We start from the raw sequence: 16,302 nt of genomic DNA, 5'->3' as shown, positions 1-16,302 counted from the left end.
AGTAAGTCTTTCCGAGCTGGTGCGGTGAAAATGTATTTACCTATTAGATCTTGCAGTCCCGTCCTCATGAATTCGCTTCGCAAATGCATTCTGAACTCGAGCTCTTCCGGTTCCGTTATTATGGCGTTTATGAGCTGCATACATCCGTTCTGTTGGCAGACAAACATACATTATAATTGTTATAAAACTATTACAATAAAAAAAACATAGCTTATGTTTACACGAATATGGCAAAACCTAAAGAAAGAGTCATGGTTAGAATGGTTAGAGATAAAGGGGAAGGAATGGACAAACACACAGACAGACGCAGGAGTGATCCTATAAGGATTCCGTTTTTCCTTTTGAGATACGGAACCCTAAAAACTGAGTCGATTACGTACTGGTAGAATGCTCTTAAAAATTTTTTAAATAAAATTATCACTTAGTATTCTTGAAAATGGAGAGGAAATAAGCTCTTATAAAAATATTGCGCGTACAGGTAAGCAAAAAAGAGTAGAAATTAAAAAGTGGCAACACTGTAGTGAAGTCCCGTTTTCTTATATAAATTAGTTTGAAAGGGACGACGCTACAGTGTTGCTTTTTGATTTCTACTTTTTTAGGGTTCCGTACCCAAAGGGTAAAACGGGACCCTGACAAACGGACAGCGAAGTCTTAGTAATAACTAAGACTTCGCTGTCCGTCCGTCCGTCCGTCCGTCCGTCTGTCACCAGGCTGTATCTCACGAACCGTGATAGCTAGACAGTTGAAATTTTCACAGATGATGTATTTCTGTTGCCGCTATAACAACAAATACTAAAAACAGAATAAAATAAAGATTTAAGTGGGGCTCCCATACAGCAAACGTGATTTTTGACCAAAGTTAAGCAACGTCGGGCGTGGTCAGTACTTGGATGGGTGACCGTTTCGTTTTTGCATTTTTTCCGTTTTTTTTTTTTGCTTTATGGTACGGAACCCTTCGTGCGCGAGTCCGACTCTCACTTGCCCGGTTTTTTTGCCAAGCTGTAATATTAGTCTTACCTTTAAGCTCTCAGGGGCTTTGCTATCTAGTCCCTCGACGATGCAAAGCAGCCGCGGCTTCCTATTGGACTCCCCAGCCATCGTGATGGCTTCCAGAACCTTCTCGTGACCGTTCGGGATGAGGCATATGGCTGCTAGTACCTGAAAGGAACGATAATGTTACTACGGGTATATCAGGTACAGTCGACGTCAAAGATATGTTTACACTTTTGGACCTTACGCCTTTGTAATAAGGCGAAAAATGTAAACATATCTTTGACGTCGACTGTACAAGCAGTATTACTACGGATATGTCAGGGCCGTGTGGCGGTATGGGATAATATTGTGGGGAAATGTTGAGACAGAAAACAGTTTATTCAGCCATCGGGATGTGTTCTTTCAAAACCTTCTTGTGACCGTTCGGTATGAGGCATATTGGAAGAAATTATAGTGTTACTACGGATATGTCAAAGCCGTGTGGTGATATGGGATTATATTGTGGGGAAATGTTGAGAATGAAAATAGGCTATTCAGACATCGGGATGTCTTCTGGAACTATCCTGTGTCTGTTGGGAATAAAGCATATGAATGCTAATACCTGGAAGAGGCGATAGTGTTACTACGGATACGTCAAAGCCGTGTGGGGGTATGGGATTATAGTGTATGAAAATGTTGAGAATGAAAATAGGCTATTCAGACATCAGGATGTCTTCTGGAACTATCCTGTGTCTGTTGGGAATAAAGCATATGGATGCTAATACCTAGAGGGAACGGGTGATGTTACTTCGGTTCGGGTGTGTCATAGTGTGGCTGCGGTATGGGGTTATGTAGTGGGAAAATGTCACATGAAAACTAGATACCGAATAATGTACCCTCATACTCCACCTGTACTCATAAACAATCATCCTTACTTCGGCTATTCCAGCGCTAGACTGTGCTATGGGATTATACTTTGGGGTAATTAAGTTTGGAGTATATACGAATCCATCTATAACTCTGCACACACTTGTCAAGCGACTGAGTATGGAAGTGCCAACATAAAAGTCAAATTCCTTGTCATTGTGTGACTGTCACATGTATCGGTATACAGCCAGAGTCACCATTGTATTGGTTTATCTATTACAAACATAGATATTTCCATTCAGTCATTCGTTCCATTCGTGCCAGCTTTTATGTATCGACCTGCACTAACACGATAATGATTTAACACCATTGACATATAATATCCAGGCTTACGGGCAATAATAATGAGGCATGGCAGGGTCCAGTGCAGCGGTGTGACACCGCTACAACGCGATTGGTTGATGAGTTCGCATCACGCGCGCGATTGGTTGATGAGTTCGCACGCTATTGGTCGCAACTAGTTGCGTTAGACTGCACCATTGGCTGGAATTCATGAGTGACACCGCTGAACTAGTACCATTTTTAGTGCCCGTAAGGCCAGTCCTTAGATATATATGTCAATGTTTAACACACCTTGGCCGCCTCCAAAGCACAATGCGGTTTCCTGGCGTCTAAACTCCTTGCCAAGACCGGCAATGCTTCCCTGCACTCGAACACAGTTCTGATGCCCACTGTGTTGTTCAGGATGGCGGACAGGCAGCGGATGCACTCGTATTGCACTCGGTCGTAACGGGAGTCACTGGAAAGAGAGAAAAGAGGTTTAGTGTCTATTTTACTCTAAAAATAAGGTAAGTTATTTATTATAGTTCGTTTTTTTAGCATTAGAATTAAGGTAAACAATCTTGATGTCTCTTTTAATTGAAAAACACATTTTAAAAATAAATTACGGCAAATATGTAACATTTATGAAATCAGAAATCAGAAATTATTTATTTGCTACAGTATGGGGATGTTACAATATATGGTGTTACAGATCTTGTACCTAGCTTGCATGCAAGCGTGCAAATTCATCATTATAATCATACATTTAAATAAATATAAAATCTAATCTAATACGATCATTTATATTCTTCTGCTTTCATAAGTAATAGTTTTCGATTTTTAAAAAGCATTTTTCTGTTAAAATACATGTCAAGATCGCTTACCTTCTTGCAAGTTCTTTCAAATGCTAAAAAAACGAACTATAGGAAAGTCGCCATTATAGTTGCAAGCGTTGATCAGACAGGTTGTAGGCTTATTTGCCACTGAAGTGGTATAAAAACTAAAAAAACTGGTGTTATAAAATATGGTTGAAGGTGGATATATGGTTTGGGAGTACTGACTATAGAGAATCTACTCTATAGAGTAGTCAGTCATAGGCCTTAAACCTACATATAATTAATACGACCAAAGGCATATGTAACTTCGTATAAGATGAATAAAGTCTAAGGAAAAAACGTGCCACGGAAATCAAGAAATAGTCATTCTCGCATAGATCCCGCACACACCTTTGGCCTATGCTCGGCTAGATGGCGTGACGACACCGTTTTATACTTTACAATTTTAACACATAAATATCAGTGAATGAGCACCAAAACAATATAAAAATAATAAAATCATTCATCCATATAATTATATATATTTTTTTGATAATTTTATACTTGTTAATTTTGAATTTTAGTCGTGTGTCAGGACCCCTCTATACTATCTATTTTCTTTGATACAACTTACCGATAAAATCCACTTCCACTGGCAGCGTCACAATATAAACATACATTAAATAAAGAGTTTTATGTTGCAATAAATTTTATTTTTATAGTTATATCCCAATGAAGCTAAAGAAGTTTACATACAGTATATGTGGCCTCTCCTCTAGCAGTCACTGCCAACGTCGTGCCATAATAATCTAACAGATGGCGTTAGGGAGCTTAGAACGCACCAACTGCTAAGAAGATACTACGTCTAGAACGCAATTAGTATTGAGACCTACATCGCGCTTACGGAGTTATAATGTCAGTTTCTATATATATAACTTGCGACCAACTCTCAATGGACTTCGGTCCCCAGGCATAACTCTCTCTATTGCCTTCTCTACATCCTACATTGGTGACCTAAAGTATAGTAGACGCCACAAGTATATTCCTACATATTCGTATGTGACGCGTGGGTCATATGAATATCGATTTTATATCTGAGCACATAAAGTTTAATTCACTAAATAATCCTCGTTACAGAATTAGAATCTAATATTGCTTATATTAACGTGTTTAATACCCTTTCATCATCATCATCATCATCATCATCTCAGCGATAAGACGTCCACTGCTGAACATAGGCCTCCCCCTTGATGGGGGGTGAATGCCATAATCGCCACGCTTGGCAGGCGGGTTGGTGATCGCAGTCGAGTACACCGAATTTGAGGGACGCTGCTGCCCGTCCACTGGTGGTCTTGGACGTGGTTTAAGGACATACCCGGGTCCACTCTACTCTTACTTAATACCCTTTGTCCGGGTGAAATGAATTGAAGCTTTATTGGAGTGTACTTAAAGCTGAAACTTGGTATAGCATCGATTCAGTGAGGTGAGTATGCTCTCAATGCCCTTCGTTCCAAATTATTCTATCCATGATAGGGGTTGTTAGTTAGGGCTATCCATAGGTTTTCTAGACAACTGTGCAGTTTGCTTAAAGCCCCAGGGCAGGCTTGGCTCACTCCGCGATTTCGTCGGTTTGCTACAGGTAGCTAAAAGTACATCCGTTCGACCCCAATTTTGGGGTTTGCCATAAGTCGCGCGTGGCGCTGTCGCCACCTAGCGGCTATATCTGTGCTGATCGTGACAGACGCGTTTTGTTAGAGAGTGAGTCTTCTGTACTTAGTACTATTACTTATTCTGTGCCCAGGGCTTTAAATTAATTTAACCTAATTATAAGTACTACGGGCATGTTAACGGTAGATTGCGCTATGGGGTTATACTTTGGGGAAATTACATCAAAGTCTAATACTACTAATAGTAGAGTTTTCTAGACAACTTGCAGTGTGCTAAGAGCTGTGACACGTTTAAATGAATTTAAGGCCTACTGCAGTGTAATTAAGGTCGAAACTTACTTGGTATAACACAGATTCAGCGTAGTCAATATGCTCTCGATGCCCTTCGTTCCAAATTCTTCTATCCACGATAGGGGGTTGTTAGTTAGGGCTATCCTTAGGTTTTCTAGACAACTGTGGAGCTTGCCTACGGAGAGTTCAGGCTGGTTTAGGTACGCTACGTAGTCTGACGGCTTTTCGAATTTTGATCGGCCTTCCTGTAATGGATAAGTTCAGCACGTTAATTTGGCGAGCCAAGTTGGTACACAACGTATTTTTCACATCACCTATTCGAAAATAGTAGATTGTTAACCAAGGGTGGAAAGTAAACCATATCACCCGAGATATTTTGGCGCTTGAACGAAGTGAGAGCGCCAATAGTTCGAGATGGTTACTTTTACCCGAGTTAAACACTCTACTTTTCATTTCGACTATGAGGAAAGTCAATAAATTATTTTGCGGTTAAAAAAATTAGGGACTGGAATTGGCGCCATTTACATTTCGATCATAAAAAAAAATCTAAAACCATAGACAAACCGATCTTGAATTGGAATGAGTCTGAAACGACCTTAACGTATACGCGCCTTAAAAAAAAGAAACTGAATGAATGTAATGATAGTATTTTAAACATTCATCGTCATTTATATTGATTTATTAACAAATATTTATGCTTCTTTCATACATTTAAATATTAAATACAAGTACCTAGTATTTTTTTAAATAATGTAATGCAATTGGCATTAAATTTCTATAATACTTAGCCTGAAAATACGGAAGCTGATATGGCTGTTAGCCGATGCTTGAAGTACAAATTAAAAAAGAAATACTTTCCACTCTAGGGTGGGAAATGCAATTTTCCACCCGGCTGTCAGCCTATGAAAGGTGAAGTTTCCGAATACGAGAGATGAATTTTTTTTTGGGTATGATTATGAATATTATGATTTAGAAGTTGTCACCTGCGCGTTGACGAATTTGTAAGCGACGAGCATTTTCTTCTTCTGGTCCCGCGAGTATTTTCTGAGCGGCGCCTTCTTTTCTTCGCTGAGATTCATGTCCGACTGAAATATACAATTAGGTACATGTACATACATTTTAGACAGGTTGCAACTGACAAAGATCACAAGTTTTTAACTGATCAATAGTTATTTGTTTTACACGGGGGCAAAGTTGTTGTTTAACCGCTCGTGCTAATATTGATACACGAGCAAGCGAAAGATTCCAAAATTGAACCACGAGCGTAGCGAGTGGTTCAAAAAATGGAATCTTGAGCGTTGCGAGGGAAAGCACGAGGGTTAAACAAAATTTGCCCCCGAGTGAAACACAAAATTTTTCACCACACCAACCCGAAGCAAATATTAAATGTAAAATATCAAACAAAATCAAAACAAATCAAATCCAAATGAATGTTATTAAATATTTATTATCCAAAATCATCATTTAAAAGTCAATTCTACCAGCAAACATAAGAAAAGAACTCAATATTTGCATTTGATTACTTTGCCTCACATGTGAATAAAATGCAACTTTGCTATCAGTTTTTGAAGTGCAAAGTAGGCCTTTCCGAGCTGGTGTGGTGAAAACCAATTTATTTTATTTTAAATTAATTTATAAAATTTATAGAAAGTGTTATTTGTGTCGGTTGTCAATAAAGCGCTATTTCCATATAGCTTCAATTTGTAATCAACTTTATCTACAAGCGACCTTTTGGTTGAAAACGTCACATTTATTGCTAATTAATATTTTATTAAGGTCATTTAGAAGTAATTTTGAAAATTCTAAAGAGCACACCTAAAGCAGGCCGCTGACGAGCCTTCCAAATGGTTGCCGTTACAATGGATTCATCCAAATGGACGGCATCCTAATATTAAACATTGTACGTTTTTGACATTCACGGACCGATTTTGGATTGTAGCCACGCTATTTGGACTGTTGGAAGGTTCGTCAGTCAGTGGCCACCTTAACAGATTCGGTGTTTGACAACCGGTTGTCTTTCTCTATCCCACGACGCACACTTTTTCGCCATATCAGGCGTGGCTCACTCCGCGATTTCGTCGCTTTGCTACGGGTAGCTAAAAGTACATCCGTTCCGCCCCAATTTTTAGGAAAGCCATAAACCGCGCGTGGCGCTGTCGCCACCTAGCGGCCATACCTGTGCTGATCGTAACAGACGCTTTTTGTTAGAGAGTGAGCCTTCTGTCCCTAGTACTAAAACTTATTTTGTGGCCATATGCACTTCGCGCATATAGTAGAGTGACAGAGACAACACTACTGTCCTCAAGCATCTGTTGTTGACTGCGCGCGCCGGTGAAGCAACGCTAGGGTTGCCAAAACTGAGTAGGGTTGTCAAAAGTGTAAAACACTAGGGTTGCCAAAACTGAGTAGGGTTGTCAAAAGTGTGTAACACTGGGGTTGCCAAAACTGGGTAGGGTTGTCAAAAGTGTGTAACACTGGGGTTGCCAAAATTGAGTAGGGTTGTCAAAAGTGTAAAACACTAGGGTTGCCAAAGCTGAGTAGGGTTGTCAAAAGTGTAAAACACTAGGGTTGTCAAAAGTGTAAAACACTAGGGTTGTCAAAATTCTCACCAGCATCTCCTCGAACCTCCTCTGCAGCTGCGTGTCGTCGAGCGCGTCTATCTTGCTGGTGTACTCGTTGGCCGCGTTCGGCTCCTCGTCCTCGGCGCGGCTCGGCTCGGCGCGCGGCACCGTGTCGTAGCCGCGCTCGATGCCGCCGCCCTTCTTCGGCCGGCCGAACCATGTGTCCAGCTGTGGAACGAGGAAAAGGAATATTTATTAATTGAGACAGGATTTAGGATAATTCGCCAGTAACTGGCCACCGACCAATAAATGGGCTCCGGCCAATAAATAGCCACTGGTCAATAACTAGACACCGGCCAATAACTGGCCACCGGCCAATAACTGGACACTGGCCAATACTTAGCCACCGGTCTATAACTAGGCACCGCCAATAACTAGCCACCGGCCAATAACTGGACACTGGCCAATAACTAGCCACCGTTATATAACTAGGCACCGCCAATAACTGGCCAAGGCCAATAACTAGCCACCGCCAATAACTGGCCTCCGGCCAATAACTGGCCACCGGCAAACTACGTGCCACCAGCCTAAACTAAAAATTTTACAGACAGTTAGCAAATACGATAGTGGCGGACTTAGCCAGCTCTGCATGGTATTAGCAATGAAAATCTGTGGTAATGTCAAATTTCTAGGAAAATATGTCGTTTATAACGACATTTCCTAACTTTGTTCTTTCAAGCTAGTATAAAGTTACCTTAAATCATTACTACGCAAGTAAAAATTTGGAATTTACGAAAAACTGGCATAGAAGTAAAAAAAAATGAATATGCGCCAAATTAAAAATTTCCAAGCCTGAGAAGATAGCAATACTGGAATCAGTTATGTAACGCTGCCATACATGACCCAAAAAATTTTTATTAAGCTATGAGCTTCATCACATCTGACATTTGAGTAATTCTAAGCATTTCTAGCCTGAAGTGGGGGGGAGGGTGGGGTACAAAGACGGCCGCCACCCGCCATCTTTAAAAAAAATCTATTCTGATCCTGGTGGGTACTAGGGCAAGTTTGGTATCATTTTCGTATAAACCAAAGACGTAGAATTCATTGCTGATATTTGTTTTTTTCAGTTTCATAGTAATTTTACAAGAAAAACGTAAAAAGGTGAAAAATTTGGTTGGAGATTTTTGCTACGCGGAGCCGAAACTACAAAAGATAGAAAGTTGAAATTTGCACACTAGATTACATTTATAAAGTGTACAAGAGATAAGAAGCGATTTTGAGAAATTCAACCCCTAAGGGGGTTAAAAAGGGGATGAAAGTTTGTATGGGGTTCAAGTTTTATTTTAAGCTAGGAATTTTAAACTTCGTAAAACGATATATTATTAAAATACAAGAAAACTAATTTCAGCGTTTTTGAAAATTCATCCCCTAAGGTGGTGAAAAAGGAGTTGGAAGTTTGTATGGATATCAAAAAATTTTTCGAACGCGGGACTTCAATCTTTGTATTTGGGGATAATATTAAAAGACAGGAAAAGTAATTTCAGCGTTTTGTAAAATTCATCCCCTAACAGGGTTAAAAAGGGGTTGAAAGTTTGAATCCATTACAAATCCGAGTAGACACACATTTCTTATTGCCTCCCAGGCTTGAAATGCTTAGAATTACTCAAGGAACATATGTGATGAAGCTCATAGCTTAATAAAAATTTTTTGGGTCAACTTTATAACTGCTTCCGCTACAAATGCCTCAACCTATCTGCCGTTTTAATTTGGCAAACGATGTACCAAACACCCTGTATACTAAAGTAAATACTAAATAAATATTATACATATTCTTATCAAAACAAAATAAAATAAATAAATTTAAGAGGGGCTCCCATACAACAAACGTGATTTTTTTGCCGTTTTTTGCGTAACGGTACGGAACCCTTCGTGCGCGAGTTGGACTCGCACTTGGCCGATTTTTAATTTTAACTCACCGAAAAAGGCGATTTCTCTCTAACTTTATCAGTTTTATCACTTTTATCACTCGCAGTCACTTTCAAACTGTCCATAGTGTCCATCCTGTCCACACAACTCAATCTGACGACGCTGTCGCGCAGCTTCGAGCCCCATTCGTTGGAAGCCATGCGGACGGGCTGGGGCGCGAATATACTAAAGTAAATACTAAATAAATGTTATACATATTCTTATTAAAACACAATAGAATAAATATTTAAGTGAGGCTTCAATACAACGTAATTTTTTTCCGGTTTTTTGCGTACTGGTACGGAACCCTTCGTGTGCGAGTCCAACTCGCACTTGTCCAGTTTTTAATTTTAACTCACCGAAAAAGGCGATTTCTCTCTAACTTTATCAGTTTTATCACTTTTATCACTCGCAGTCACTTTCAAACTGTCCATCCTGTCCACACAACTCAATCTGACGACGCTGTCGCGCAGCTTCGAGCCCCATTCGTTGGAAGCCATGCGGACGGGCTGGGGCGTGGATATATACTGAAGTAAATAGTAAATAAACGTATGTATACATATTCTTAGTAAACGCGAGCTATCGACTCAAGAAAACCATTGTATGTGTGGCCTCTGAAAAAAAATATTTAAGCGAATCCAGTGCCTAAGCTAATTCTTGGGATTAGTTTGCCAAAAAGCCTGCCAACTACGAGAGGAAGATGCATTAAGCGAAACCTCCTTTAATCGAAAAAGTTACATCCTTACACCACTTTATACAAAAGCTAAATTTTCACCTTCACTTCACCTTATAAAAGTTATAAAACAAAGTCACGCGCCACGACGGTATTTTTGTAATGTCCGCGAACTCAAAATCTACTGAACGGATTTTCATCCGGTTTTCACTTATCAATAGAGTGATTCTTGGGGAATGTATAATTTGTTAAGGTTTTGTGTAACCCGAGCGAAACCGGGGCAGGTCGCTAGGCTTATTTATGAACTTAACGTACATTAGTATATAATATACGTCAGCCATTCTCAAAGTGTGTTCCGCGGAACCCTAGGGTTCCGCGAAAATATACTTGTAATAATAAGAAAAAAACCAGCTCTTCTATAGGTATATCTGGTCCACAGTGATGAACGAATATTTTTAATTTGGGGTTCCGTCAAATATTTCGCTTGCTGAAAGGGTTCCGTCACCAAAAAAGTTTGAGAACCGCTGATATACGTAGTATATATTTAAGCTCGTAAGCTCCCAATGTGTGGTGATCGCAGGTTGTTAGGGTTCCGTACCCAAAGGATAAAACGGGACCCTATTACTAAAACTCTGCTGTCCGTCCGTCCGTCCGTCTGTCACCAGGCTGTATCTCACGAACCGTGATAGCTAGACAGTTGAAATTTTCACAGATAATGTATTTCTGTTGCCGCTATAACAACAATTACTAAAAACAGAATAAAATAAAGATTTAAGTGGGACTCCCATACAACAAACGTGATTTTTGACCGAAGTTCAGCAACGTCGGGCGGGGTCAGTACTTGGATGGGTGACCGGTTTTTTTTTGCATTATGGTACGGAACCCTTCGTGCGCGAGTCCGACTCGCACTTGCTCGGTTTTTTTATTTAGCAACTATTTATGCAAGCAAAGAGAACAACAACTCAAAACGTGTCTTAAAATACAAATGCAAAATCTTACTACATCATAACATGTCTTAACATTCATCTCAATTCTACGTTGTTAAGACTATTTCGAATTTAAAGTGTATTATGCCATAGTTTAAAATAGATGAAGATGAGTACACATTAGAGCGCTGACATATGTATTATGTACAGTCGCTATCAGATATATCGGAGCGGCGAAGGTGTTCACAATATCTGAACACGCACTCTAACGCCCTGACAATAGAGGCGTGTATAGATATTTGTGAGCGCTTTGACCGCTCAGATATATCTGATGGCCACTGTAGAAACAGGAATGCTCTTAACTGTCCATTGATGGACCTTATGCCTTTTGTAATAAGGTCCACCGATAGACAGTTAACGGTGTGGGCGATGGGTACTGAGGAAAACGAAGTGATGATCAATTTTAGACTTTATTTTGATGAAATAAGGTTTGTTATTGAACGGGTAAGTGTATCTTCGTAGGGGAGATGACATTTTGTAAAGTCTTATTGCTTTTATTCGTAGAAATGTGTGGAAAAATAATTTGGCACTTAAATAGTTATTTACGATACAAGTGCGGAAAAGAGGAAATTCGAAACGAGCGGCGATAAATTAAAACACGACCGAAGGGAGTGTTTTAAATCGACACGAGTTGCGAATTATCTATTCGCACGTGTATCGTACAACGTTTTACAGTACATATGGCTCTTTAAACTTTTGACATCGCACGAAAAGTGCTATTTTACGCACTAGTACTGTAAAGTACTTTAACATTTCCGTTGCTACTGTAATGCGTAACAAAATTGTGAAATAATCATGCAATAGGGGCTATTCATAAATTACGTCATTTCAAATTTGGGGGGGGGGTCTGGACATCGGATGACGGTAGCATGAAGTAGGAGGAAATGGGGTCATTTGAAGCATGATTTTTGGATGATTATAGGGGGAGGGTCTAAAATCGTCAAAAATCGATGACGTAATTTATGGGCAGCCCCATAGGTACTATTATTGTCTTTATTCAATGTGATACTTCCATAAGGGTTATTGGTGCTTTTCCTACAGTAGGAAACAGTCTCTCATCACTTGCCACTCACTCTTTGACACATTCCCAAAATACAAACAAATACAGACATAACAATTAGCAACTGTATTTCTTAAGGCATACGATTCAAATTACAATGAAAACTACTATTCATTTTAGGCTTCTTCATTACCGAGCTGACAACATCAATTTGCGTCTATTAAGCACTGTTATGCAAGATTAAACTCTATTACAATCACATAAGCTCATCAAACAACATCAAAACCACAACACAAACTGTCATACTAAATAAAGTAACTACTAGCATTTTGAACTTTATAGTTAACGAAATAGAGTCTAATATAAAATAAAAAGCAAATGTAGTTAATCCTTTATAGACGCGCGCCACTTTATTTGTTGATGATACAACCGTCCACTTCAAAACCAAAAGGACGCAATTAGCAACTAAGATCATTAGAATTTCAGTTCTATTACTTACTACATAAGGTTGATATTTCTTTGTAGCTATAAGCCAGGGGCCGTTGACATTGGCACGAATTATAATGATGTTTAAAAATGGGTAAACGATACCACACCCACGCTACTGTGAATATCAAAAGGTCGTATGTTTCCTATAATTTGTACTGCACGTACGTCTTTATAGAAATATGACAGTATGTCATTGTCATGGATCATTGGAGAATTGCGGTGTTTTTCATGCGAAATATTTAGCGATGACAAAGGTCGATGAGTATGAGATTATGATGTGCGAGTCGGACTCGCGCACGAAGGGTTCCGTACCATAATGCAAATAAAAAAAACAAAAAAAAGCAAAAAGAAAACGGTCACCCATCCAAGTACTGACCCCTCCCGACGTTGCTTAACTTTGGTCAAAAATCACGTTTGTTGTATGGGAGCCCCATTTAAATCTTTATTTTATTCTGTTTTTAGTACGGACGGACGGACGGACAGCGAAGTCTTAGTAATAGGGTCCCGTTTTACCCTTTGGGTACGGAACCCTAAAAACTACTTAAGTAGAGTGGTGTAAGAACCACTACTGGACTAAAGGGGCCCACTGATTAACAGTCCGCCGGACGGTATCGGCCTGTCATTGCTCGGAACTGTCAAAACTTTGTTCTAACATTACATCATTCTGACTGATAACGTTATGTCCGCATTTGACTTTGAATTTAATAAAAAGTTTTTTTAACGTCATAATTTCATAGGAGTTTGACGCTTAAAATAACACTTGCACTCGAGCACTGCGTGTGCTATCAAAATCGTTGCAGACTTATTTTGGTTCAACGTTATCTTATAAAGAGTTATAGTTATCTTATAAGATATAAAGTAAGTACTTTATAAAGTATGTCTGCTCACTGCTGTCAACTGTCACCTTTAAACACACTTTTCAGCACTAAGTATACTGCTGAGAAATTGTTTGAAAACGAGCCAAAATGAAGTCAGCGTTATTAAAAAAAACCGGGCAAGTGCGAGTCGGATTCGCACACGAAGGGTTCCGTACCATATAGCAAAAAAAAAAACGGAAAAAAATGCAAAAAGAAAACGGTCACCCATCCAAGAACTGACCACGCCCGACGTTGCTTAACTTTGGTCAAAAATCACGTTTGCTGTATGGGAGCCCCACTTAAATCTTTATTTTATTCTGTTTTTAGTATTTGTTGTTATAGCGGCAACAGAAATACATCATCTGTGAAAATTTCAACGGTCTAGCTATCACGGTTCGTGAGATACAGCCTGGTGACAGACAGACGGACAGACGGACGGACGGACGGACAGCGAAGTCTTAGTAATAGGGTCCCGTTTTACCCTTTGGGTACGGACCCTAAAAAGTCACAAGACAAATTAAGCTTTAAACACACTAGCACTAAGTATATTGCCGAGAAATTGTTTGAAAACGAGCCAAAATGAAGTCAGCGTTATTAAAAACGATGATGCTGATATCATATGCTCGCTGTAGGTCAGTGCCGTTTGCCTATTCGCAAAACGTTATACACGGTCACCGTGGGTGGCCAAAAAAAAAGTGCATTGCCGTTGCCAGGGAGGTTTTGGGATTATACTGAGCAACTTTTACTATGGGACCAACCCCGAAATCGCGAAAAAATAATTTACCCTCCGACAGTATATGGACCAGCCAAAATGTATGAAACACCCAAAATTTATTTCGCGATTTCGGGGTTGGTCCCATAGTAAAAGTTACTCAGTATAATCCCAAAACCTCCCTGGCAACGGGAATGCACTTATTTTTTGGCCACCCTGTGTGTCGTAAGGGCCGATACAGGTGGACTGCAATTTGTATGGGAACTGCACGTAGACTGCACGCCAACTGCAACTGCAAGTTGCAGTCCGTCTGTATCGGCCCTAAAGTTTGCGTAGTAAAAGATCAGAGGGGCTACGGCGAAAACCGAAATTCGCAAATTGCGGGGATCTTTCTCTTTTACTCCAATGAAGGCGAAATAAGTGTGACAGAGAAAAATGCCCGCAATTTTCGAACTTCGATTTTCGCGGTTATAGCCCAGATTATTCTGTACGGATATGATGGTCGTTCATGTCTACGTGACAGCGTGATAAAACGGTGTCTGTCACTTTCTATCCCACGGTGTTAAAAAGTGACAGTTATAGATAAATATGGATAAAGCTATCCATAATACGCCTGCTGGTCAATTGCGAAGCGGTTGAAAAGTTTTATGAATATTTCTACCTATGTTTAACGGGTTAAAACTTGGAGGATATAACCAACGGAGACGCCATGCCTAAAATTTTCGGTACAAAATAGTCTGCCGTTTTTTGCGGGGGAGGGGCACATCAAATGTATAGGTACGTCATGTCAGATTAACGTCAGTCCATACATATGGTTGACATGAGGTTGACCATTGGCCGCCTATTTTCGACAGAGGGGAACGCCTGTTAATGGCGGCTCCATTGTTAATTACTCCGATGGTTAAAATGGTGTTATAGTACATATTATTATAATTTTATGTGTTTACGTATTATGTTCTCTCGAGATGAGAACATCAGGTGCCGTATTTGGCTTTTATACATGCACTGCATTGTACAGTCGCTATCAGATATATAGGAGCGGCTATGGAGCTCACAAATATCTATACACGCCTCTATTGTCAAGGCGTTAGAGTGCGTGTTCACATATTGTGAACACCTTGGCCACCTTGGCCGCTCCGTTATATCTGATGGCGGCTGTATGAATATCATTGTTGTAGATTGTAGAGGCTTTGTAGAACAGCTTTTTACTGTTGGCATTTTCCGTCACTAGGGAATATTACGGGAAACTGGGTAGGAGGCGCTACTACCACAATCCATACTAGGGTCTACCGCGAAACAAGAAAATCCAAATTTCATTATCTAACATCTCTATCAATCTTGCACATTCGAGCGATAAAGAGGCAGATAACTAAATTTAGTTTTTAGCTTTTCCCAGTAGGCCCTTGTTAACAAACCGCGTTGATGCATCAATGACATATTTTATTGTCTGTATAAGACATAAGTTACTCTATGGTTTACTAGCTAGCTTAGTGCTGCACTCTGGCGGCAGAACATTGCAGTAATACCAGGGGGTATTGTAGAAATTCTTCGTGGTTACCGTTCTTAAGCCGACCACTGACTAACAGTCCGCCGGACGATATCGGCCGGTCAGTTGTTCGGAACTGTGCCGGAGTTGTTCGGAGCCGATTAAGGTGGTATGGCCATGTGATGCGACGACCAACAGAACACATGAACAAAAAAGTCCTGGATATGGCTGTTGCAGCTCGGGGACCAGGGAGACCCCTGACAACCTGGATGGCAGTTGTAAGAAAAGATATGAAGAATGGAAATCTAAGACCAGAGACGACCCAGGACCGACCGGCCTGGCGACGCATGATTAGAAGGGCCGACCCCAAGTAAATGGGAAGGAGCCAGGCAAAAGAAGAGTTGTTCGGAACTGTCAAATTTTTGTTCTAACTGACAGGCCGTTATCGTCCGGCGGCCTGTTAGTCAGTGGTCGGCTTTACTTTAGTGTTTAGTGAGAGTGTTTAGTCTTGAAGTAGTATTATGCTTACCCTGCTCTTCCGCCATGTCTCCTTCCTTTTTAACCTCGGTAAACTTTTGTACTTTTTCACGTGTTCCTGTTCACTTTCGTCCATAGTTAGTGTTTACACTTACACACTTAA

General features: G+C 40.1%; 1 protein-coding gene across 1 annotated transcript in view; it reads right to left on the bottom strand.

Moving 5' to 3' along the window:
- The window catches only part of LOC134677996 (protein diaphanous), a 48,355-nt gene extending 32,053 nt beyond the window's left edge, over positions 1–16,302 (bottom strand). Inside the window, exons 1-7 of the mRNA XM_063536438.1 lie at positions 16,192–16,302; positions 7,543–7,722; positions 5,917–6,018; positions 4,982–5,178; positions 2,473–2,638; positions 1,018–1,158; positions 41–149 (exon numbers count right to left, since the gene is read on the bottom strand). Of these exons, the coding sequence (XP_063392508.1) occupies positions 41–149; positions 1,018–1,158; positions 2,473–2,638; positions 4,982–5,178; positions 5,917–6,018; positions 7,543–7,722; positions 16,192–16,275 (979 nt within the window). The 5' untranslated portion in view covers positions 16,276–16,302. The remainder of the gene's footprint in view (positions 1–40; positions 150–1,017; positions 1,159–2,472; positions 2,639–4,981; positions 5,179–5,916; positions 6,019–7,542; positions 7,723–16,191) is intronic.

Source organism: Cydia fagiglandana, chromosome 27 (genome assembly GCF_963556715.1).
Source record: "Cydia fagiglandana chromosome 27, ilCydFagi1.1, whole genome shotgun sequence".
NCBI lineage: Eukaryota > Metazoa > Arthropoda > Insecta > Lepidoptera > Tortricidae > Cydia > Cydia fagiglandana.
Note: the sequence above shows the minus strand (reverse complement) of the source record. Positions and strands in the feature narration are given on the sequence as shown.